This window comes from Ylistrum balloti, unplaced genomic scaffold (genome assembly GCF_031769215.1).
Source record: "Ylistrum balloti isolate Yb309-2 unplaced genomic scaffold, AGI_CSIRO_Ybal_v1 Utg369798, whole genome shotgun sequence".
Taxonomy (NCBI): domain Eukaryota; kingdom Metazoa; phylum Mollusca; class Bivalvia; order Pectinida; family Pectinidae; genus Ylistrum; species Ylistrum balloti.
In genome coordinates this window covers 1,385,541-1,412,805 of record NW_026781977.1, presented here as the reverse complement: position 1 = coordinate 1,412,805, position 27,265 = coordinate 1,385,541, and the positions used below count along the sequence as shown (strand labels likewise).

General features: G+C 33.5%; 1 protein-coding gene and 1 pseudogene across 1 annotated transcript; both read left to right on the top strand.

Annotated features, from left to right (window-relative positions):
* The first annotated feature begins 2,865 nt into the window (after nt 1-2,865).
* LOC132544459 (uncharacterized) lies at nt 2,866-9,830 on the top strand (annotated as a pseudogene).
* A 1,486-nt stretch (nt 9,831-11,316) lies between these two features.
* Nucleotides 11,317-26,006, top strand: LOC132544457 (uncharacterized). The gene is made up of 8 exons (XM_060208055.1): nt 11,317-11,394; nt 14,151-14,267; nt 15,540-15,905; nt 17,694-17,904; nt 19,554-19,687; nt 20,782-20,931; nt 23,990-24,145; nt 25,221-26,006. Exons 2-8 carry the CDS (start codon nt 14,162-14,164, stop codon nt 25,670-25,672), a joined length of 1,575 nt encoding a protein of 524 aa, XP_060064038.1. The 5' UTR covers nt 11,317-11,394; nt 14,151-14,161; the 3' UTR covers nt 25,673-26,006.
* The last annotated feature ends 1,259 nt before the right edge of the window (nt 26,007-27,265 follow it).

Below are 27,265 nucleotides of genomic sequence, written 5' to 3'. Positions count from 1 at the left end.
TGTTACAGTTTGTGTGCTAGTGGGTCTTGTAACTAGCCTGTGTACCCAGGCGGAAGATCGTTTAACAAACCCTAACATCAACAAACGGATTCAAAAGTAAGTTTTCTCAAGATGTCATAATACTGTCATACCAATATTAAACCATCTATGATTTCAATTAGTTTAAATTTTACTGTATTGTTTTAACAAGATTACTAATTATGATAAAGGTAAGGTGTAGTCAGATTGCTTAATACCATGAATAATGAAAAAGATGTATTAAACTACTGCGCGAGGAACTATCAACAACATTTGCTGTGTTATCCTATTCTTCATGAGATCCAACTATTATGATATATATAGCAAGTAAAATATATATCAACATCACATTCTGCCGACAGTCCTTATACACCAATGATATTCACATTCTCTTCCTTACAAAACACAAATTACTCGCAGCTGTGGGTCCAATAATTCCGATGTCTGGTCGTATTATTATAATTAAATAAGATGGAATTATACCTATGTCTGATTCATTTGACTTTGTCTTTACAGACGCCAGTATACTTCTCGTGAAGCTGAAAACTTAGCAAAAGAAGGCACACAGTTGGTTTTGGACAGCCTAAAAAAATATGCCTACTCTGGCTGTCTGAAATTGGAATCTCCTCTGTTTCTGGTACTCATCGCAATAGGCATCTCGACAAGAGTATTGCAGCTATAAATGGACAACAATCTTATCTGGGACCTTTAACAACAAAACGATATATTGTTTTAAACATTCAATCATCAGATGCAGAATATTACATTCGTCAGCATTCTTTCATTTTATATGATTTTAAAGGTTTTGAAATTATCAAAGTGAAATCGATATCATTTAATCCTTTATAGTATTGTAATGAATCACAAATGAATGAACGGTAACTGTGTCAAATTCCTTTCACAACTCTATGAGAAATCATTTTCGCAACTTATTAAGACACCATTTGAAAATTTCTATCAACGTGTAACAACGCTTACAGAAACTGATTCATTTATTACACTTGATTAAATGTCATAAAAAATGAAGGATTTTTGGGTCAAGATCTAACACTGCGAGACAAAAATATAAAACATCTATAAATATATAAAAGTTTTTGTACAACTATTCTACTAAACTGTACTACAAAACATCAATGAGATGAAAAACCCGTATTACCCTTATAAATATGAATTCAAATGACAACAAAATGCGCTTAATAATGAAAAGGACCTCAGGTCAATGTCTATTTCATATTCGTAAATACAGGAAGTAAGCGTGTCAGCATATTCAAGAGTATTTCAATTGTTTCCGAACAATATTTTATGAAGTTTTCAAGATGTCAACATAAAACGGGAAAAAAAATCATTAGAACTTTTCGAATGCTTTTTCAGATCATGGGATGAGTCTGCACTTCGATCATGTTTTTCACTCTGTCCCGAAAGAGCTTAATGATGCAATTAATTCATTATCTCGCTCGACTGCATCTAATTCTGAATTTGCATTGAAAGGCGCTAGTCACTTTTGTGTCTTTTGTACAATCTTTGTCACAACGCATCGCAAATAGCTTTTTGTGTGTTACACAGGCAATGTGATTATACATACCACCAAAAGTGACATCATGATCATACATTTTCCATCGCCTGTGGGTGCTTGATAAATAACAAAACTAATTTGTTGGGTATGTTAGTTATCAACTGTTTATGACTTTGTCTTCGCTGCAAATATCATATTTCCCGTTATATTGCTTCTATTATTGGTTTTTCATTTTTCAATAAAAATATAATCATACTGTTGTTTTTTACTTTGTATTCTTTTGAATATCAGGGGTTTTCTAAGTAGTTCAATTTTTTACCAATATATGGTCGTAACTCGGATTTATTTCGATATGACTGTTATCTTGATTCCATCAAACTAGGGATACTAGGAGTCCCACCATTGAATTGAAGAGCATGGCGTTAGTAAAAGAAAGTTTGATCTTTCACACACTTCAAAGTTAGTAGCAGATTTCAATAATACTGAATTATGAATGGTGATTCCAAATAACGTTGGACATTGTCCATTTTCCAATTATTTCCTTTGTTATTCTCTTTAGTTTCTTGAAATCTGAAAAAAATCCTCTGAAGAAATAGTGATATTCGTTATCTTCAAAATACAAAATGGTCCCTTGTCCCGTCATCTTATTTTTGGATCAGTTCCAAAATAAAAAATAGTAATGAAAAAAATCTTCGGAACAAGGGAAACCTACATTTAAAATCTGCGAAGGATCCACCTAGTATTCTACATGAAATAGTTATAGCAAATTAAGACTGTCAAGTAACAACATCTAGTTTTTCCTGATTATTCTAAAAATGGAATGTACACAAATAAGAACCAATGCGAACCTACATATGAAATAAGAATAAGCCAATAAATATGATTTCAGAACCGAAAGGACGATGGCCGACGGACGCCGGATCAAGAAGGATTCGAACATCATTATTTCTTAATTTTTTTTTCTAAACGTAAATTGAAATGTAATTCAAAATAGGTTGGGAAGGTTGATATCGTGGATCCTTAACCATCAATACGATCAAAGATTATCATTGTTATGTTGACTAATATGTGTTATCTCGTTTGGTAATGCTATTGCACCTTTAACAGCAACACAACGAAATCACGATCAAATCTGTAATGCGATAAAACCAACCAAAAACAAGTCACTTAAGCTACCCTAAATAGTACGCCCCACTTATTTATCATTATTTCGCCAAACTAATTATGTTTTTTTTCGCCCCGCTGTTTGAAATGCTTATAGTTTGCGTTTTGTCACTGCGACTTCGTTATTCAGCTAATTTGAATCTATCGCTGCGAAAAGTCAATCTTAGATAATGTGTGCCAGTCTTTTGTCCGATTTCGCGTTAGCGGAGGATTCCACTGCCTTGCTAATTTCCACTTCCTGTTTCCTATACATCTGCAACTTTGCCAGAGATGGTAATTTCTCCGTTGTCATAGCCAACCGAAGGTAAGTCTTTATTCATACTACTGACCGACCATTCTTCAGATTTAGACTAGTGAATATGTCTGCTGGCCTTTCGTTAGCTGGAGCTACTGACCATCGAGTCCCCAACGTTCGATTTCTTGTCGGTAAGTGTCAGGATCGGTCAGGTCGGCATCGTAATTGTTGGCATCGTATATTGCTTGAATCGTTTCTGATGCGTATCGAGCTTTTCAAGAAGAATGGCTTCAACCTTGAACCTTGTGCCGCTACCGCAGTTAGTATTACGTCGGTCGGAGTTACTGCCCTTGGCACAAACTCTTTTGCTTTTACTTTCGTTTTTGATTTACCAGGAAGATGGACAGGCCAGATATTTTTCATGTGTTTTCTACGATCCTACTGCCCCCATGGTGTAAGTGAAGTCCTAAGACCAAAACTGTGGTTGATGATTATCCTCCTAACTTCGGAGTAACTTTTAGAGAATGTTATTGAACTGAAAATATATATACTGTGTTAAATTGTGAATTGTGACTTTTTCCCGCCGTAGCACATGGTTCAGCTTTCCAGATTCTCCCATAAATACTTGGGATGGGTTATTGATAACAACATTTCATGTGAAAGAGACCTTTTAATTACATTTTAGTTTGATTGACATTACATGAGACTTACATAAAACGTGCCATAGGTATTATTTGCTATATTTGAAGTATTCCGTTTATTTTCGGGGCTCCCCACGGGGGTATTCTTATGAAACTAAATACAGAAGTCTGTGTGTTAATGATTGTTGGTGTAATCCAAGTTTTCAGTGCAAGTAAGACATATTTTTGTTATATGTTTCAGTTTTTCACCCTCTCAGGAGGTTCTGTGACAATGTTGCCTATTAAAGTTCAAGTTCAATGCTCTCAGGAGTCGAGTTCTGTTATACCGTATTCTTAGTATCGGAGCAACAGCACAAACCTCCTCTCACTGTCAACCAGTCTTTTTCCAGTTCGGTTACCATGTGATCCTGGAAGACAAGGTACAGAGTTACTTTTCAGCACTTCTTGTTGTTGATGGTGTAATATCAAATTCAGCAGCAATTGTAACTGCATCGTGATATAGCTCGTCCCAGACATACGATCTGCTCGTTTGTTACGTAACATCTGTATGATGAACTTGCTCTCTTTCAGTGCTTGCAATAGATTGCACTTCGGTTCCTAGAGATAGTTTGACAGAGACGCAGTAATGCTTAGGATATGTTCTGCCACCACCAATCCGATAATGAACTAAAACTGCAGAGTTGAAACGCGGGCACACGCTAGCCTTGTCATCATCATCATCCTTTAGATACAACTGCTTTAAACATTTTCATGCCATCTGCCCTGCTCGATCATCTAGTGTCTCAGAGAGTCCTTAGTTTAGTCCCTTTCCCATTTTAAGCCGTGCGTTTTCGTTCGTGGCAAGATCGTTTTTAAATTGGGGAAGTCGTTTTGCAGATTTGTCGAACGAAAACGCTATGACTTTGACAGTTGCCATCACATTCCGCACACAAGCGAAATAGGAATAACGTACCAGAGCTTAGTTAAGTTGGTGAGCCTTGCAATGAACATGGGTCGCGTATGGTTCTATTTCTTTGAATATTGCTTGGACACCTAAACTGAACTGATATGTTTGCAGCACCGTCATAGTCCTTTGTCCACAGCGATCGTTTGACCGTTCGTGTTTTCGGCCGTAACAAAATAGAGAAAGAACTCTCAGACTGATACCATAGAACCTTCATAAACAAAATATCTAATACAGATCGATTGCTGTTCCTTTGTAGCGCTATCAGTACATTCGTCGCTAAAATAGCATAGTAGCGCGATGGTGAATCAGATTCTTATATTGTGTTACTATCTTGGCAGCGCAGATATCAAGTAGTTCGTTGTGATTATCCGATGATGTATATTTATATAGTACATAGGGGTTGCTCAAGTGGTTTTGTAAAATGCCGTTCCCTTTACTCCACATGGTAAAAATGGCTATGAAATTACCTTTTTCCTCAGTATGACCACGAATGGCAATATTTTTTGTCTGCTACATGGTAACAGTACTTCGATAATAAGACCAATGATTTGCCTGTTATTCTTGACATCACTTTTTTTGTGACGGTAAAAGTTTAAAAATGATTTAATCTTTATTGCCGGAGGCAACATCCATAACATTTTCCGTTCGTGCTTTGCAGTTATTGTGAATTTCAGAACACTCAGCGTTTCAACAACATGGAAAGTTCACCCAGTCTCATACCCCTGGCTTTACGAAGGGACGTGTCTTTTCAGCTTTATCATCAATGTCTTCAAACAATACACAACAAGCAAAGAACATGGAGTCGTTCGACAATGAGTATCTCATCCACCCGTGATCATTTAACCAGCTGCGATTGAATTTTCTCTCTCGTCCATAAATTTTTCTGTAAACAAAATAATAACAATAGTAGCAGGCCCCTAGTATATATATTCAGGCGGTGAGAATATATTTTTCTGTTGATCATTAACTGGAAGTCAATATACAGCTTTTTTAGACAACTCAAAATCAAAGCAAATTAGCTGTTTCTATCAGTCAGTCTCTGTTAACCTTTTAAAGGTCTACTCACTAAACAACATCACCAAAGAATTGAGAATAACTTCAAAATCAGTTTCCCGTCGAGTTTATCTGGCAGATATTTGACCAATGAGCAATATATGTAGTCATGTACATTAATTTATATACCGTATATAACTATAAATGTAATATAAGGCAATGCTCTGTACCACGTACGTCGTATATATCTATATATAGTAATTTTGATAAATTTGATATTATAAATTCATTGTTTTCGAAATGCACATTATTAGAAATTCCTCAGTGGCGACCAAATGAGACCCGCAACATGTGATATATACGTAAGCAATATTTCATACCAATACATGTTAAAAATATCGGAACAACGCTTGTATATATTGCCGGCATATTAAAGCTTCAATTTTGTCTTACAACAATATAACATTAGCTCTGTCGAGCTATTCTTACGACATCTTTGTCAACTCATATCATCAAAACTAAGCACTATATACATTTATCAATCTGTTTCATTTCGTTAGCTCGTTATTTTGAACCGCCAAGTGTCATATTTTGCAGCAACACAACTAAATAACGATAACAATACATTACAACAGAGCGAAACTAAAAGTGACACCACTCGTTCCCAAAATAGTTTCTGTTCTTTGTTCCCCAATACTGCATTCTGAAATGTTCAGACATGCAAACCTTGGCATCAGCTGTATGATGTAGTTTAAATCATTGTTTGACTCTACCCTCTCCTATCTAAATATATATTTATGGTGCTTTTCACTTATTCCCTGGTTCTGATTTATAAAAAAAGATTAAAGGGTAATCACAGCTGAATGTTCAGGACATAACAATTAGTGACGCGAAGACTCTCGTTATGGAATCTCGGATTGAGAACAGAATGACTTTTTATCTGTTTAAGATTTATATTCACCCATTCCATTTTCGTTTATTGTTTCATTCACCACTGAACATAGCATGAGTCGACGTCTCCTGACCGAAAATTTTACCATATACTACTCATTAAAAAAAGTTATGCAACATAGAAGGCAACATTTTCTTATAACTGAAGCAAGATTCTTTTTGCTTATGTATTTGTGGCATCGCCCTGATAACCAAAATACCAATATGACATAGTGGTTAACATCTTTAAAGTCTGCCGTCAGGGTTATAAAACGTTGAGTTGTTTACTATGTAGCATAATCTTATCTTCTTAACTTGCAAAGTAACATTGTCAATAGTGTACATGAATGTAATATGTTCTAAGCTACATTAGTATGTTAGCCTAAACCTTTATGCAAGCTTGCTGTCTGTATTTAATTGTATCCCATTTTTTTTTTTTTTTTTTTTTTATCAGAATTGGCTGTTCTGTGATAATCAACTTTAACATCATAAATATACGTTTCAGTATATGTATGGGTTACGTTAGCGGTTTATCTTTGATTTAATTAAAATTATTTGTATTTCTTTTATTGAGATAATTATTTGTTTCTATTCATCGATTGAATATTGGTGATTGATTTTATAACGTATCTATATTACCAACATCCTCAAACATTACAAATGACCTTGCCTTTCAGGGTAAGTGATGACTTGATCAACAATAAGTTCCCGTGTTAATATTTATAACGTATCCATCTTTGTGGGGGACAATTTTCGTTCACAACAAGTAAGTCTCAGTTGAGTCAATATAGCCTAATTGGTTTCATCTGAGTAACATAAATGACAAAATACTGGTGAAGGAGAGGAGAGTAAAAACAAATCAACTGAATAAGAAAGAAAAGGTTTAAAGTATAAATCAACTAAATAGATTATCCTGAACATTGTAATTCCTAAATTTAACATCACTGATATAAACGTTATAATTCAGTATTACACAAATTACACATTATATTTGTTATATTGAGCTGGTTTATAATGCAATTATCAAAGATTATATATTCAAGTTATATAACTGGAAAAATTATTTTGTGAACTATAAAGAAGATTTGTTTTGCCATTCATATTATAAATATGTTTATTTGCCGATGGTCATAGGGGTTAGTAAGTGCACTAATTAGTAAGCTAGTATCTTGTCTTAGATCCCGTAATAGTATTTTTCCATACAGAGACATTGTAGTACAGATGTAAATATAGTACAATATAGACTTCACAATATCCTGTCCGTCTAATACTTTACCAGTTCCATTGTAATATCTACGATAAAGGAAGCAAAGACCCTTTTGTTAAACAATCTGTATTTATGTCAACGCCTAATTAAATGTTGCTAAGCAACTCACTCCGCGTCATACACGTATTGTATACATGCTTGCCAGAGAAACCTTCATGGCTACAAGGAACAATATTAAAGGTAAGGTGATGTGAACTTTGTATCAATAAGATACAAATACTGTTTTTTCCGACATTTCTATGCTAGTTAATGAACTATGATAACAACGCGTGAAATCAATTTTTCTTGACACTGATCATTTTAGACTGAACTTATGACTTTTTGGCCTTTTTTTCTAAGGATTGATCTTTTTGCCTTGAGACTGATCTTACTTATCTGACTTACCTGTCTGACTTTTTTCCCCTTGAAAATGGTATTTAAGGCCTATTTTCCTTCAGACTTATTGTCTTGGCCTAAACTTCTTTAGACTGATCTTAATGGCCCTCTTGATACTGATCTTTTTGACCTATTTTTCTTGATACTGATCTTTTTGACCTATTTTTCTTGAGACTGATCTTTTTGACCTATTTTTCTTGATACTGATCTTTTTGACCTATTTTTCTTGAGACTGATCTTTTTGACTCTTTTTGACCTATTTTTCTTGATACTGATCTTTTTGACCTATTTTTCTTGAGACTGATCTTTTTGACCTATTTTTCTTGATACTGATCTTTTTGACCTATTTTCTTGAGACTGATCTTTTTGAGCTATTTTTCTTGATACTGATCTTTTTGACCTATTTTTCTTGCGAGTTATCTTTTTGGCCCATTTTTCTTGAGACTGATCTGTTTGGCTGTTTCTTCCTTTAAAAATGATATTGTGGCCTAATTTTCTTCAGATTAATATTCATGGCTCTCTTGAGACTCCTCTTTTTGTCCTATTTGACTTGAGACTGATTTTTTGGCAGATTTTGCCCTTGAAAATGATACTGATGGCATTTTTTTTTCTCGAAAATGATATTTGATGCCCTATATATATATATATTGTTAGTTCACTTCCTGGTTTGTTTTTAAAGGCTGATCTTTTACGTTTTTCTTTTGCTGATTTTAACTTTCCTCACCCGCTACCTGTGTTTCCAACATTTTGACCATCAGCATCACTGATAAGCTCTACATGGATAAAACAACTATAATTAGAAAGTTGTAGTTAATGGTGCTTTTTCATCTAATTGTTTTTTTGTTTTTTTGTTTTTTTTTTTTTTTGTTTTTTGAGCTCACATACTAAACGGGAGAGGAAAATTAATAATTTATATTACCTTATAAAATATATAATATATTACCTTAATTTTTAGGAAACTATTAAAAGCGAAGATGATGGCACACTGATACTTCTAATGAAGCCGTACCTCCTTCTAATCCTGTTTATCCAAGCATTGTTGTCTACAGTCGGGAATCTGATCATCTGTTTGATGACTATTACGATGCCAACGTTAAGGAAAAAGACCTGTGTATCCTATGTTCTTTCTTTGAGTTTTAGCGACCTATTGTTCGGATCGGCATCAATGGACCATTATTTTTAAAGCAATTTGGATTATATTCCATAATGGAGATGTTTTTTCAACGACAATCGTATCTGCATTTCTTATTTCACTAGCCCAAACATTCTTAATTTGTCTGGAGCGTACATTCCACAAAATACACTTCCCACGCTCGTCATTATTGCTGATTGATAAAACCCTTTCCTTCATTGTTTTTGGGGTCATGCGTGTTCTGTGTAGTGTATATCTGTGTTTGTGTGACAATTGCATCACTAGATTGTTCTATAAATAAAAGAGCCGCTGAGCCATTCTAACCAGCTGAACTTTTATTACAAACGGGTTCTTTGTTTTGTTTGTACCGCGTTATGGAGGTGCGATATGCCAATACATTTTCCTTCTATATCAATTTAAAAAAAACTACAGAATTTCGTTCAAATTCTTCCGTACCATTCAGAACACAATGCAGAATTCTATTCTGACGCTTGTGAGTAACATATTCAAGACTTTATCTGTCTTTGTACTTATGTATATTGCATCGATAAGTCGATCAGTAATAGTTTTAATAGAGAAACTTGTTTCTGGAAGCAATGACCAGCAGTGCTTCTAACAAGTTTACATGGTCTGATATCACCTTTACCTTATATTTGGAGATTCAGAGGGGTCCGCCATTTGTTTGAGTGCTGATCTTTTATCTTCCGTTTAAAGATAAAATAAGAAATATTCTTTTTTTTTGTCATAAAAACATATATGTAGTGAAGGTAATCCGATTTCTGCTGTATATTACATTTGTTAATGTGTTTATATCTTATTATTACACCTGTAATATTACGGGACTTTAAAACTAATCTTGATTTGAAGACATTTGTCTGTCGTTTATTCTCAATTATTTTGACTGGAAAATACACTATACTACACTGGTCAGAATTTATCTATAAAATACACTATACTACACTGGTCAGAATTTATCTATAAAATACACTATACTACACTGGTCAGAATTTATCTATAAAATACACTATACTACACTGGTCAGAATTTATCTATAAAATACACTATACTACACTGGTCAGAATTTATCTATCAAATACACAAGACAACACTGGTCAGAATTTATCTATAAAATACACTCTAATATACTGGTCAGAATTTATCTATAAAATACACTAGGCAACACTGGTAAGGATTTATCTATAAAACACACAAGACAACATTGGTCAGAATTTATCTATAAAATACACTAGACAACACTGGTAAGGATTTATCTATAAAACACACAAGACAACATTGGTCAGAATTTGTCTATAAAATACACTAGACAACACTGATAAGAATTTATCTATTAAATACATTATACTACACTGGTCAGAATTTATCTATAAAATACAGTATGATACACTGGTCAGAATTAATTTATTTGTAACAGGATATTATATACTTTCAATCCGGTAGAATATGTTTTTTCATATTTTAAGAGACTTTTTTCTGGTTGTATCTAAATTTAGGATTTTTAAATACAATACGATTGAAAAACGTGCTTAGCAACAAAATAAGGAGGCTAGACGAATGTGTGTAATAACGTTCCCGTTCCTCTTCAAACCAGGATGTAAACACCAGTTAAGAACAACGCCCCTGTGCAGTAATTAATGTGCGTATTAAAATACATAAGACAGAAGCGTATATAAATACATACTGAGAGTGTGCGAAATCACGTATCCTAACTCTAAAGTGTCGAGAGCGATATATATAGTTTGGTTTTAATATCCGGAACAGTTATTATGAAGTCAGGTTTGTCATAAGAAATGGTCATCCATCCGGAATACCCACTAGCAATATATTGTATACGTCATTCACTGAAGACTTTCATTTGTATGAAAAATAAATGAACAGAAGATGCTTAATGTAGTTACATATCCGCGATCTTATATCGTATATATCGATCTTCACGATACTAAATTCATATATTTTACACGCCTGTTTCTACTTTCGTTTTAACTAAGCGTGTAAGTGACCTGGACATTGTATAGGTGAGTTGGGAAATCCGTTATTTTTTAAAACAGTACACAGAGCGTAAAACACTTGGAAGTCCCAGAGGAAAATGGGATTGAAAGCTGATGGTACAGACTCATAATCAGGAAGTAACAAGTTATATGAACGTAGACAAGTGTTATCAGGTATTTTCGAGGTGGATGGATATGTTTCAGTATGTCAGTTTATCATACATACATGTCATACTTCTACCAAAAGACTGGGCATTATCTAATCAAGTCCATACCTGAATGAACGCCTATTATTATATACATTTTGTAATGTAGGGTTGTTTGCACAACAAGCAGAAGGGGGAGACTTCAATTCTTTGGAAAGAGATTGTAAAGACATCAAGAATGTTGGAAATTTCCAGGTCAGGTAGAAGTTTGTTCATGTCTGTTATCCGTGTAGTTCAAAGGAACAGGAAGTATTTTTAAGATTCAGTATTTCATTGGTACATGTATGTAGAAATTGATTGTGATATCTTAATAAAGACAATGACATTACGTCATGAATTTAAATGAATGTTTAATTTGCCCTCTGCATTTTGAACGTGTGACACTTAATAGGCCAGTATAACATTTATTGGTTATATGAGATTTTACCCAACACAGCATTGTCAAATTTTGTTGCCAAGACTCGAAAAACCACAAAACTTCAAAGACTGTTTTCATAAAACATAAATGACGTGAAAAGTCTGGTTTTGAACAGCTTAACAGTGTCATGTTATTAGGAGTTTAAACATGTATGTAAACATGTAGATTCTTTGTTTAAGATACAAGTATGACAGGACTTTGCTAGGTGACATGGAGATAATACCACTTGTCACAGTCACAAATCTATACATATACAGCATATAGCCAATAAATGAAGTGATCTAAATATAGGGCGACTTTCATCTGTTGTATAGTTGATAATATTTACAAAAGATTTAATTTTTCTTAATATTCAGAATATAAGAAAATCTATGTTAAATGCCTGTATGAATGTCAAATTTTAATCACTGTGAAATAGCCTACCTTTCATTTGTTGAACTCTAGCTAGTATGCACTGGTTTTGGATTTTTATCAAGGGTATGCAGATATGAGCTCAACTTGTAGTGTTCTGATTTTCTTCCACAACAAGACCTGTCTAGCACTTATGTGCCTTTATTATAAGATCACCGACTCAACTTCCTTTATACCTCTTCTTTTCAATAAGAGTTGTTATATTTGGCTGGTAGATTCTTGGGATGAAGTCCAGCAAAATTTCCCAAAAGAAATTACCTTGATGTAACAAAATAGGGTTTAGATATATATTGTTACAAAAGGAGGTTTCCATATTAGTGTAACTCAGATACATAAGTCAATAATCTTTGACTGATTGGTTGAAATAAGTTAGCTTAAGCAATAGTTCGTTCAATGATCAATAGTATATCAATATAACACATATAGGTAGTTCACAGGGGTGTGGGTAATTACTTGCATATATACACTTTAGGTTGGTGTAGTCTGGGCCCTGAGAATCTTATCAGTGGGTGTACAGCTTTGGCCTGTTAATTAATTAGATACTATCCCCACTTCCTTGATGATCAAACTTATGCAATTTCCTGTTGGGACAGTGACCACCTAGTAGTAGAGTAATTATTAGGGTCTATTTCAAGTAACAAAGTAGCAGGGGGAATCTCAACCTTGCACCTCGAGTACAGGTGGCTATACTTCAACAATCGTATCATCTAGCAACTAGTGACGTCCATATTAGGGGATGGCCGGATAAGCTTGGTCCAGAGTAAGATAAAAGGAGGGAAAGAGAGAACAGAGAGAGCTCTATAGAGAGAGCAGAAGGAGAGTAGACAGAGTCGTATAGACAGAGCCCTGGGAAGAGAGCCCTATAAGACTAGCTCTATGGACAGACAGGGAGATATTTAGATTAGAACACACGGCCTTCAGAGAGCCCAACAGATGGACAGTTCCGATACGAGACACAATGTGAAGTACTAGTATGAGTATATGAACTCTGTATGTTGACGAGATGTTGCTTTTGTACATGTAACATTATTATAGTTCAACATGTAATAAACATGGCTATTACCAACAAGTACGTGTGTTTATGCCTACTGTGTTACATGCCTTGGCCAATATTCAAGGTCACAGGAGTCAAGTGTGTCAAAAGTTTAAAACAATTTCTTCTGACTAACAAAATGGCCAGGAAGTGTGATATTGGACTGGTAGATCCTTCTTCTTTGTTGTTGTCTGAGCAGCAGGATATTTTGTGGAAAGGTGTCCTGGGGTCAAAACCAGATGACTTTGGCAAGAAAAAGAAATGACATTTACCAATAACCCAGGTCATAACTGTTACTGTTTAGCGCTGAGTGTTAGAAGCTGAAGTTTGTTTTATAAATTGGTTAAAATCAGTGAAAATTTATTGGATGTGTCCTTTTTGAATGACAATAGTGTATAAGTTTTTTCTATTTGTGATAGATATTGATTGTATTTGTGATATTACCTGGTGAGCGGTGCAGGCCCATTGGGCCTCTTGTCAGCACCAATGTGGATTATTGAAATAAGTCATCTAAAGATGTTATAATCTGTTTCATAGAATAATTTATGCATGTAAAGTTTCATATTTAATATTATTAGTATTTCAATGAAACCCAGGTTGATTTTCCTAAACATTTTGGCAAAATTCAGAATTTTGCTTAGCTACAGATAAATTTACATGCATATCTATATATAGCATAGAAAAATAACTGTGACTATGATTTTAATGATCATTATCATTATCTGTCAATATTGTAGTTTAAATTGCTACTAAGTTTGATATCTTAATATATACATATGTTGTTGGACTGATGTAATAGATTATGTACATGTTAATTACATCTCTGAATCGTTAATGCACTTTTTTTTTTACAATTTTGCAGCCAATGTTAAGATGATAGTGCAGATTGGTATGGAACTGAAGGGTTGGACAAACTTTTTCTACCTCTTAGTAATGTACAACATTTTCTGCAATGTATCATCACTACCATATTGCAAAGGTAATTTTATGTACAATATCATCTGCAATTTGTCATCAATTCCATATTTCAAAGGTAAATTTATGTACAACATTATCTGCAATGTGTCATCAATTCCATATTGCAAAGGTAAAATGTACAACATTATCTGCGATGTGTCATCAATTCTCATATTTCAAAGGTAAATTTATGTACAACATTACCTGCGATGTGTCATCAACTCCATATTGCAAAGGTAAATTTATGTACAAAATTATCTGCGATGTGTCATCAACTCCATATTGCAAAGGTAAATTTATGTACAACATTACGTGCGATGTGTCATCAACTCCATATTTCAAAGGTAAATTTATGTACAACATTATCTGCGACGTGTCATCAACTCCATATTTCAAAGGTAAATTTATGTACAAAATTATCTGTGATGTGTCATCAACTCCATATTGCAAAGGTAAATTTATGTACAACATTATCTGCAATTTGTCATCAACTCCATATTTCAAAGGTAAGATGTACAATATTATCTGCAATTTGTCATCAATTCTCATATTTCAAAGGTAAACTTTATAAATGTACAACATTGTCTGCAATTTGTCAACATTTCCATATTTCAAAGGTAAATTTTAAAAATGTACAACATTATCTGCAATGTGTCATCAACTCCATATTTCAAAGGTAAATTTATGTACAACATTATCTGCGATGTGTCATCAACTCCATATTGCAAAGGTAAATTTATGTACAACATTATCTGCAATTTGTCATCAACTCCATATTTCAAAGGTAAGATGTACAATATTATCTGCAATTTGTCATCAATTCTCATATTTCAAAGGTAAACTTTATAAATGTACAACATTATCTGCAATGTGTCATCAACTCCATATTTCAAAGGTAAATTTATGTACAACATTATCTGCGATGTGTCATTAACTCCATATTTCAAAGGTAAATTTATGTACAACATCGTCTACATGCTACATCAGACACAATACTTTCTACCATTTGTTCACTCTTGCTCTGTACAATCTTCCTTCCAATCTTCCCTTCTGAAGTATAGAATTTGGTTTTCATTAAAGTATGTTACATCTAATAGCCACCAGGATCGCACAGCTCAAATATATCTTGATACCTGTTTTTAGGCAGTCAAAAGTATGTGCATGAGTAAGAAATTTAATGAGGTGACCAGTTATATGGTACATGTGATGTCATAGTGATACTTAAACTAACAGTGTCTAATATGTAAATATTAGTGTAGAAGGCAGACATTTCTCAGATGATCCTATTTTTCAGATCAGTGGAGGAAGAATCTGTCTGTAAACGTGTCTGCCACAGGAACCTGTAAGATTGAACAGAAGGCTGGGACTGCAGTTGACTTGTACTGTGATGTTGACTTATTCAGCTCAATTTCCTGGTATCATAAATTCCATGGTAAATGGGTTCCGATTGTTATGGAAAATAATTCTGAATGGGAGCAAACTGTCTATCTGAGTAAGAGGAACAAACATTTGACACTTCTCAGGACATACATTGATGAAGAAAATGATGGAGATTATGGCATGTTCACCTACAACAAAAATTCTAATGGAACATACAAGTGCATAGCACATCTTGATTCTGATTTGCCTAAAACACTATACATTCAATTGGATCTTTATGGTAAGTCTTGTCCTGTTTTGTAGAGCTATCTATTTTTTATGGAGCATGGACTTGAAACACGTTATTGGATCAATACATATAGTAGTACGATAAATATAAACTTTATTTTACAACAATTATTATGGTAAAAAAAGCTATTAGCTTATATTAAACACTCTTATTGGCCCGAATGGAAGTGCATGGGGGTTCTTACTGTAGGAGGAAACTGGAGTATCCGGTGAAAACCCACTTGATCTGGCAGATGACCCCCATACCTTTATCACTTCCGTTCCGGGAATTGAACCAGCTTGGATGGCTAGGTGAAAGGTGTGTTCATCACCACTGCACCTGTAGTCATGATTACAGGGATGGCCACTTTACCTGTGTAGCGTTGCCGTCCCTGTAGTTATGATTACAGGGATGGCCATTTTTACCCGTGTACCTGTGAAATTGCCATTTTCACGTCACACACAGATTAAAATGTTTATTCTTAGTCTATAAGCCAAATGGCATGTTTCAAAGTTTGTCATTAGCAGACAGATGTGGGGCAATGCCAGGTCAGTCAGTCAGAGTGTTGGCCTACGTAACCTCATGTGAAGATCTGAGGTGGCTAGTTTGATGCTCCCTGCCTGTGATTATTAGTGTTTCTCCTAAAGCTAGGAAACCGAATGGCCTGCTGAGATATGATTGTGTCCATAGACATTTCACCCTTATTGCTCTGAATGACATGTGACAAGCCTCCCATATGTTGTTCAGTGAGGTAGATATCAACTACTTCAAGGAGGCCTTGCCTCAAAATGACTCTGGCTGTTCATAGGATGATAAACGCATTAAACAAAGCCAGAAAGATAGATAAGATAATTCAGACTAAGTAAAGCAAGATGAGAAAAGGCTCCAAAATCCCCAGAAACCTCATGACAATTAGTCTATAGAATATCGGCACTTGGGCCATAACTGTTGTAAAATAGTGACAAATGACAAAAGGTTTAAGACCAATTTATCACTAAGATTGCATTAGCCAATTGAAAAAAAAATGTGCACCAGACTTCCCTGCAATTAGCTGGACCTTACAGGTAAGCAGGTCAATCTATTGTTCAGAAGTCCTGAGGTGTGAAATGTTGGTGAGTAGAGCAGTGACAATATTTACGGGCATGTCCAGGTGTTACGTTTGGCCCATTGGGTATAAATCCATAGTTCCTGTCCTCACTTACCTGTCCAGAACATAGCACAAAAATTATAACAGGCATCAACATGAAACTTTATAGATAGATCTTGATGACGAAACCATAACTCTCTTGGGCATAATTTAGGAGTTATGTTCTTTGTTATTTTCCATACTTAAATCCGGAGCATAGCACAAAACTGTAAGAGGTATAAACATAAAACTTCATAAGTAGATCAATCATGATGAGGAGAAATGCAGTGTACAAGAACCATAACTCTCTGCTGCATAATTTAGGTGCTATTGCCCTTTGTTATCTTTTATTCTTAAATTCTGTCAAATTTAGGGAGCATTCAACAGCACTTGTTTGTAATAGCTGTGAAATGAAAAAGTGATATTTAGTGTTTCCCACATAAAATTAAGTGACATTATCAGACATTGGATTACATAGAAAATATAGGGAAAAATCTTTTTAAAAAACATGATATTAACAAGAAAGTGACATTAACCAACATCACATTAAGTGGTTTGCACTGTACATATTTAAGAATGCATTAATCTTATATGATCAATATGATTATAACTTTGTCTACTTTTGTAATGAAAATAATTTACCTGGTATGTTCTTTTCATTTTTTGCCTGCCAGATTGTGCCAAAAGGAAAAATGTGCTCATTCATCTAACTATGAAAGAAGAGCGAACAGATCTGGGTGAGACTGTAAAAAGTTCTTGTGTGGCAGACTATGGTTGTCAGAGTGCCGGACCTTACTCCGCTGACTGGTATCTGAGGCGAGGGTCTAACTATATGAAAATAGCAGATCTGCAGGGGACGAGGTACAATGTGAAAACAACTACCAGGTTTGTATTTAGTTCTTCTTTACAAGTACCTAGGCCATAAGCTGTACACTTTGTCTGGGATTTTCAATTTTAAATCATGAAAGTTTTTCTCATGAAAAAAAAAAACAATAAAGACTTCTATACTTTAGGACTTGACAACTGTATAATGTGCATATGCACTGAATTTGTTTGAATTCACTTAAGAGGTAAGATGACATTTGATTGGTCAATAAAAGCTATTTTTAGATAGTATAACTGCAATATTCCATGTTCTCCTTTGCATACCTAGTCCAGATTGAGTGTTAATGAGGTCAGTGACCAGATTGATCTGGCAAATTATTGAAACTGATGTCAACAATAACATGAGCCAAAATGTCACCTGATTTTGATTGGTTTCATCATAAAAAATTCTGAGCAAGAAATTCCAGGTGCATAAAAAATGGTTCTAAGGTATTGTAGTCATGCTTGTTTAAATCTACATAAATTAGGACAGAGACAGGTATTACTCTTGATAGTCTAGACATCAGGAAAAAAAATATCAATTTCACATTTTTATATTTTATTGATTTAATTCTCAGGTATGTCATATATTTTTATCTTATCTCTTTTTTGAATTTTCACCTAATGGGCTGCCTGAAATTTCACTATTTCTCAAAATAGGCCCAAAATTTTCCTTTTTCCATGATGGGTAATATTCCCCAAATTCTAAATTAATGCATAGATATAACTTTGTTGGAATTTTAGTTCACTTAGCCCAAAATGCCAGGAAAGCTTATGGTATACCTTGGTGTCTGTTGTCTATCTGTCTGTCATCCATCCATCCTCCATCTGTCAACTTTTTCCAAAAAATCGCCACTAATCATGAACTACTAAGAGGATTTTGACAAAATTCTCTCTGAAATATCCCATGTTTTACCATCTCAATATGCCACAGTATAACCATATTACAAAACACATTAATGAAAGATAACATTGTAACATTCAAAGTATTGAGAAACAATTTTTAAGACTTCATTGATAGTCTCAAGTGTCAAATGAGAAAAAAAATAGTTGGATGAAAAAAGCTCTCTCAACAAAGTCATCTTTTCATAAGATGCAGAACAGGTGAGCTATATATATAGTTCATTTTGGCCTCTTGCTGCATTCAACCTTGGTATTTTTTTTATTATGTCCCCGCCATTTATGGCCGGGGGCATATAGCGTTGCCCATATCCGTCCGTCCCGTGTGTCGCGTCACGTCGCGTCCTGTCCCAAATCAGTATATACCACCTAACAACTTCATTCGGAAGGCAATTTTCATGAAACTTCATACAAATATCAAGTATGGAAAGACCTCATGCAGTGTTGAATTTCTCAGCATTCTAAAAAAAGATGGCCACCAGGGGGAGATAACTCAAAAAAGAGGAACATCATCTTATTTCTACATAATTTGGTACTTGAGGGTTTTAAGGCATAAGGAACTAATATACTCCCTCATTTTTTCCAGAGAACAAAATTCCAAATTCATGTACGTTAAATCAACTTGTCAATTTAAGTATGAAACTTAAGTTGTACATAGTTGCATACAAATTAACAAAATCATCTCTTTCGGACCTTTTACTATTATTTCACATGGGGGGGGGGGGCATTCATGTCTTACAGACATTTTCTAGTCTTTTTATATTTTGCAGAAATGCAGGACGACTTATTGTGACTAATTTGACCATTCATGATGTACAAAAAGAAGATTTTGGTGATCATTTTGTGTGTATTGTGATGAATTCAACTGTCACCAATGTTACTCGTCATCTACATATAAAAAGAGGTGAAAAGACATTTGAAACATCCCATAGATTATGATCAGAGGACAATAACATTGATAGCTCTTGATCAAATGACTGAAACATTTGATAGACCAATACCATACAGAAAGTTTTGTTAGAGAATAATCAGATGACATAAGCATACGATAGACCATGATCAAACTGAAACATTTGATAGACCAACATCAGACAGAAATATTTGATAGAGAATCATGAGTTGATGTAAGCATATGATAGACCATGATCAGACTGAAACATTTGATAGACCAACATCAGACAGAAATATTTGATAGAGAATCATGAGTTGATGTAAGCATATGATAGACCATGATCAGACTGAAACATTTGATAGACCAATATCAGACAGAAATATTTGATAGAGCATGATCAGATGACATAAGCATATGATAGACCATGATCAGACTGAAACATTCAATTTACCTATATCAGACAGATTTTTTTGTTAGACAATGATCAGATGATGTAAGCATATGATAGACCTTGATCAATCATGGGTATGACTTAATTGTTAATCTTTCCTGACTTTTAATTGACTACTGTCCAGATCCTTGTATGATAATGTATTTCAGTCTGATCTTTTCAGTGAAGTTTACAAAAGAATCTACAGTAATTTTGTTTTCATATTTAAGATTCAGTGTTCACATTACTAAAGAAATGGTATGAAGGAAAGACTTTTCATCTTATAATGACAAATTATTGTATTCAACTCTTCTGGGCTGTCCTGGAATTATGAACCATCTTACATTTTTATGTGATCAGTACATTTCTGGAAGAGGACAATGGAAGAACTCTATTTATCTGGAAATAAGACCTTAGCTTTACATCTGCATGTTATTCAATTCTGCAGAAATATAAACATATGGTCTTTTAATGTGCTGTAATAATCTTAGTTAGTCCTTTTGAGTAGTTGTAATGGTCGCCTGTTCTTACCGCTTTGCCAATATTGATAAATCCATGCACACTCGAAAATTCTGCTTGACATATTTTTTAACAAGACTACTGTTAAAGATATGGGTTTTTAAATATATGTTTTTAACAAACCATTTAATTATCAGCACTTATTTTCCATTTTCAGTTGATGTAGTGGAGAAACGGCTACCATTTCCAATAATTCAGGCAATGATTGTTCTGTGTGTTGTTTTCATCATTGTAATCCTTGTTTATGTGTTCTCGGTAACATGGAAACATAAAAACATTGGACTCTACATAAAATCTCGTTATTTTGGTAAGTACTACTCCTATCCCATACCAAAGCATTGTTTTGTTTTTTAGGAACTAGAAGTAATCAGACAACAATCTAATGTAATTCTCTAATGTTATTTATGTAGTAACAATATACAGTGACTTATTTTTTTAATTAACAAATGAAATATTATAATCATTAATTAAAAATACTTGCATGGGTTCTTGATGTGTACAACATTGATGCAAGGGAAATAACTCCCTCATCCTGGAACGCCATAGCATCAACATACATTATAGATTCAAAGCATATTTATGTACATGTACATTGGTACATTAATTGTACCATGAATTTGATGATGAGGTTGAACCTTTAATCTGGATTCAAATCTTCAACAGAATAATTCCAGGTCAAAATTATTCTTTGTTTGTTTGTAGAAGTTAATGAATGAACTTACAATACTACTTACCTGTCTGTTTACTTACAATACTACTTACCTGTCTGTTTACTTACAATACTACTTACCTGTCTGTTTACTTACAATACTACTTACCTGTCTGTTTGTTTACTTACAATACTACTTATCTGTCTGTTTACTTACAATACTACTTACCTGTCTGTTCGTTTACTTACAATGCTACTTACCAGTCTGTTCGTTTACTTACAATACTACTTACCTGTCTGTTTGTTTACTTACAATACTACTTACCTGTCTGTGTACTTACAATACTACTTACCTGTCTGTGTACTTACAATACTACTTACCTGTCTGTGTACTTACAATGCTACTTACCTGTCTGTTCGTTTACTTACAATACTACTTACCTGTCTGTTTGTTTACTTACAATACTACTTACCTGTCTGTTTGTTTACTTACAATACTACTTACCTGTCTGTTTACTTACAATACTACTTACCTGTCTTTTTACTTACAATACTACTTACCTGTCTTTTTGTTTACTTACAATACTACTTACCTGTCTGTTTGTTTACTTACAATACTACTTACCTGTCTGTGTACTTACAATGCTACTTACCTGTCTGTTCGTTTACTTACAATACTACTTACCTGTCTGTGTACTTACAATACTACTTACCTGTCTGTGTACTTACAATACTACTTACCTGTCTGTTCGTTTACTTACAATACTACTTACCTGTCTGTTCGTTTACTTACCATGCTACTTACCTGTCTGTTTGTTTACTTACAATACTACTTACCTGTCTGTTTGTTTACTTACAATACTACTTACCTGTCTGTTTGTTTACTTACAATACTACTTACCTGTCTGTTTGTTTACTTACAATACTACTTACCTGTCAGTTTGTTTACTTACAATACTACTTACCTGTCTGTTTGTTTACTTACCATGCTACTTACCTGTCTGTTCGTTTACTTACAATACTACTTACCTGTCTGTTTGTTTACTTACAATACTACTTACCCGTCTGTTTGTTTACTTACAATACTACTTACCTGTCTGTTTGTTTACTTATAATGCTACTTACCTGTCTGTTCGTAGGTTAAATTCTTGTGATAAAAACTACCTGTATCTTTATGGTTGTTCTGTAGAACTATAAAACTAATGCTGTTTTGTTGTCCACTAAATGTCCACCTTTAACTTAGTGTTTGATATTCACTAATTTGATGCTCTTTTAATGCTTTCTAAAATTTGATATTTTGCATTTGATATGGAGTATGAACTGTTATGAACCTGATCTTTTGTTATAAACTGCCCAAAAATAGACATTATTTATTAGACAATGATTATGAGACCAGATTGGCCCAGATTCAATGACAAGATACAAGAATTCCTGTTTGTAGTTGTGTTTTTGAACTGGTAACTTTAACTCAGTAGAGCTATAGTTTTAGCTATAATGGCATTAGTTTAAAGTAGACATGAAAATAACAATGAACTCACGCATCTCAGAAAGAAGGATATATAGTGAATAGATCAAGGTTTTTCAACAGCATAATATATTAAAGTGTGCACCAAGTTTTAATATATAAATGTGGCAGGAAACCAAATACTCTGGTCAAGCACATGACCCAGCACCATATTGAATGTGGGTTGTGGAGCCAAATGTTGGTTGTCTTGTTGAATGAAAAGTGTGTTATTTATTGTGCCACCCAAACACATTAATTCTTTCTTGTGAGTTCCTATAAAATCATGATTTTTTTGAGGATGGTCAATTTCTCTGGATTCCATGGTCCTTTAATCCACAAATTTAGATGTGGATTAACTGTTAAAATAACAATAACTCAATTCATTGATCCATATTTATCCACCAAATCAAGTCTCCACTTTTTTTTTTACTTTTTTTTTCATTTTTAAATCCACAAAAATTATACACTCCAAAAAAAATATATATTACCTACAGAAGTTAAGAAATCACATGCGTTGTACTTCAAAACAAACTCACAGCAGTTATAAGTTTCAATTTGTAATTTTAAATACGTTACAAATGGTGTTTAAACCACACAGACAAACCTTTATGTAAATGCCTCTTGAGGGAGCATAGAAAATGTGTTTTTTTATTGGCTGGTAGCCTTAATATAGAGTTTTAGTCTCTATTATTTGCATTACATATGGTCCTAAAGTCAGTGACCTTTATAAACCAATATTGAGTTTTAAAGATCTGACCATTATAGACAGGTATTTGTTATACAGAGGTGACCATCGTACAAAGGTATTATTTTACAGAGAGGTGACCTTTATAGACAGGTGTTAGTTAAATAGAGGTGAACTTTATCGACGAATATTAGTTACAGAGAGGTGACCATTATAGACAGATATTAGTTACAGAGAGGTGACCTTTATAGACAGGTATTAATTACAAAGAGAAGACCATTATAGACGAATATTAGTTACAGAGAGGTGACCATTATAGACAGATATTAGTTACAGAGAGGCAACCTTTATAGGCAGGTTTTTGTACAAAAAGTTATTTGTTAAATACAGGTGGCCTTTATAAAGTTATTTAGTGCTACATGTGGTTTTAAGGCAGGTCTCATGTACTTTTATTTTTGTTAATATTTTGGATTTCAGTTTCAAATTAATTACAAGAATACTTACTTTGATTGATGTGTGTTTGTCAGATACTCGGCAGCAAAACAATAACAGAATATTCATACTCCTGGATGATGAAGAAGAAGGAAGTTTTGAGGATCGAGACCTTGCCGAGGATATTATAAGAGAGTTTGAAAAATCTTATAAAGTTGATACATCATATACCCTCAGCAAGCCAGGGCATCGTAAGCTATCTTTGTAAACTCACTTATCATCATTATTTAAATTTGAGAAGTTGACAAGGCATATGCCAAAATAATTACCGAAATTTTTGTGTAGTTTTAACTGCATTTCAAGAAGATAGATACATGTAATAGACTATTGAAAATGCCACAACTCCAACGTATTGTCCTATCAGGGTAGATGCAGGCAGAATATGGTGTTTGTTCATCATGTAAGAGAATTCAGGTCAGTTAGTTGGAACTTATTGATCATCATTATGAAATTTGTATTTATCTTAAAAACTCTTATGTAGTTATTCCTCTTTTTTTGTAAACCCCCCCCCCCCCAAAAAAAAAAAATTCCTGGAAACAACTGGGATAGATTTCAAGGAAACTTACAGTTAAGCTGTATTCAAAGTATAGATCATTTTTCTGAAAATTATCAACAGAGTTATTTCCCTTCCTATGAAAACCAATATTTCAGTAAGATTATGAGAACAATGAGAATTGGATTGAAACATTTTGTACACATGTTAGGAAACAAATGCAGCTTATGGTAATTCCAAAATCTGAAATAAAAAAACCCAACGAAAACAAAGATACATTGTATTTAAAGTTAATAACTTGGTAAAATTTAAAGGTTTATGTTGTTTCTGTGTAGCTCATATACTTTGAAGAAACAGATAATGCACAACCATGTGAACTCATTAATATCAATTAATTGTATGTTTGAGAAAACTTCCAGATTTGTTTTTACATATTCCAATAATTTGGTAATTGCAAGGTTTGTATTTGGAAAAATAAAGAGATTTCATCATTTAAAATGAGGTTGCACATCAATTCAGAATTTCAAAATTCAAGCTGTACGTAGAGAGAAGAAAACTTCAAAATGATTATATGTATTAAAGAAAGGATCAAAATTCATTTTCATTTCACACAAAATATATTGACTGTCATTTTTGTCATACCTTTTTTTTCATTCCAGCTTGTCAGAGGTTTGTGAAAAAGTGAGAAAAAAAAATCTCTTGATCTTTGATTAAACCTCTAAGATTATATAGACTTTGACAGCAGTTCTAAAAATATCTTCTTTTTTTTTAAGCTACATTGGAAAGTCAGAATCCGTTTGAAGGTTCAAGTACCCATTTCATCATTCTTCCTGATTTATCGGATGAAAAACGGTTCAAAGAAATCGACCAGTGTGTACACCGTTTGTTAAACAATAAAGAGATATCCCCACGATATCTTACTGTCATCGACAGAAGAAAAGAGGAAATGAATTCAGTGCCACCTGAACTGAAAAATGCATTTTTGTTTTCAAAATTATTGGCACATGTAAAAAGACCTGAAAAACAAGATACAGAAAAGCAGAAAAGTGTATTTTTTAGTAAGTTGAAAAAGAGAACATCACCACTACCGAAGGAGAAGAAATATGAAGAAGATCATGCACATTTTACATGTCAGGTGTGTTGTTGTAGTAGAGATAAATGTCACCAAATTTACTCACAAGACAATGTCAACCTGGTTAATAATGAACACCTCAATTTACCATAAGGTAAACGTATGATGTTTAATTTTCATAAATTCTATGTAGAACTAACTAGATCGATTTACTAATGATTGCTTTCTAACACGTTTGCATTGTTATAAGCCGAACAGAATGAAATATTTGTGTCAATTATAAAAACACCAGAAAATAATCCTAATGAAGTAATGTAACCCAAGCAGCAATTTTACTGAACAGCATACACTATTGAGTATTTTCTCAATACTCTGCGTGAAATCTACGATCCTATGACCTTTCTGTTCTGAATCTCCCAGTGCGCTATATTTGGAAAGTTCCAACACATTTTGCCTGTCCAAACTGACCACAAGAGAGATATTTTGATGCTAACAATAGTTTTAAAATTTATTAGAATCAGTTCTAAAAATGTACAGAACTGTCAGAAACTTTGACACAATATCTATTAAACTACATGTATATGTAGACAATATATAAATACAATAAAATGGATATTTTTTATCTTTAATTATTTATTTCAAAACCAGTATTCTAATCAAGATTTATCATTTTACTTTTTTAAACACTTTTTTGTCTTTATCTTAGTTGATTTCATCATTTTTTAAAAAGTTTTTAACTTACTGTATGTATATTTATTTAAAATAAAAAGTTTAAAATCATGTTGTTCAACTAATGATGTGGTTTTGTAGAGTAGATATGAGCTTGTTGTTTATTGATAATTCTCAAATCTAAAGGGATGCTCCCAACACTGATTACATACTATATGTATACATGTCTTTTAATCAATTGTCCATGATTTTACTGTGATATACACTTTGTATATGTATAAAAGATACATACATATATAGAAGTATTAGTAGCCCTAACTCGTTACTAACATTTCCTGTCAAGAGGATTCCTGTCTTTAAAGTGGAAGGGATTTGTGTTTTTAAAGTCAAGTGTATTCTTGTTTTTTAAGTTAAGGGGATATTTGTTTTTAAAGTCAAGCATATTCTTGTTGTTAAAGTTAAGGGTATTCTTGTTGTTAAAGTGAAGGGGATTGGTGTTTTTAAAGTTAAGGCGATTGGTGTTTTTAAAGTTAAGGGGATTGGTGTTTTTAAAGTTAAGGCGATTGGTGTTTTTAAAGTTAAGGGGATTGGTGTTTTTAAAGTTAAGGCGATTGGTGTTTTTAAAGTTAAGGGGATTGGTGTTTTTAAAGTTAAGGGGATTGGTGTTTTTAAAGTTAAGGGGATTGGTGTTTTTAAAGTGAAGGGTATTCTTGTTGTTAAAGTTAAGGGGATGGTGTTTTTAAAGTTAAGGGGATGGTGTTTTTAAAGTTAAGGGGATTGGTGTTTTTAAAGTTAAGGGGATTGGTGTTTTTAAAGTTAAGGGGATTGGTGTTTTTAAAGTTAAGGGGATGGTGTTTTTAAAGTTAAGGGGATGGTGTTTTTAAAGTTAAGGGTATTCTTGTTGTTAAAGTTAAGGGGATTGGTGTTTTTAAAGTTAAGGGGATTGGTGTTTTTAAAGTTAAGGAGATACTTGTTGTTAACTTGGTGTTTTTAAAGTTAAGGGGATACTTGTTGTTAAAGTTAAGGGGATTGGTGTTTTTAAAGTTAAGGGTATTCTTGTTGTTAAAGTTAAGGGGA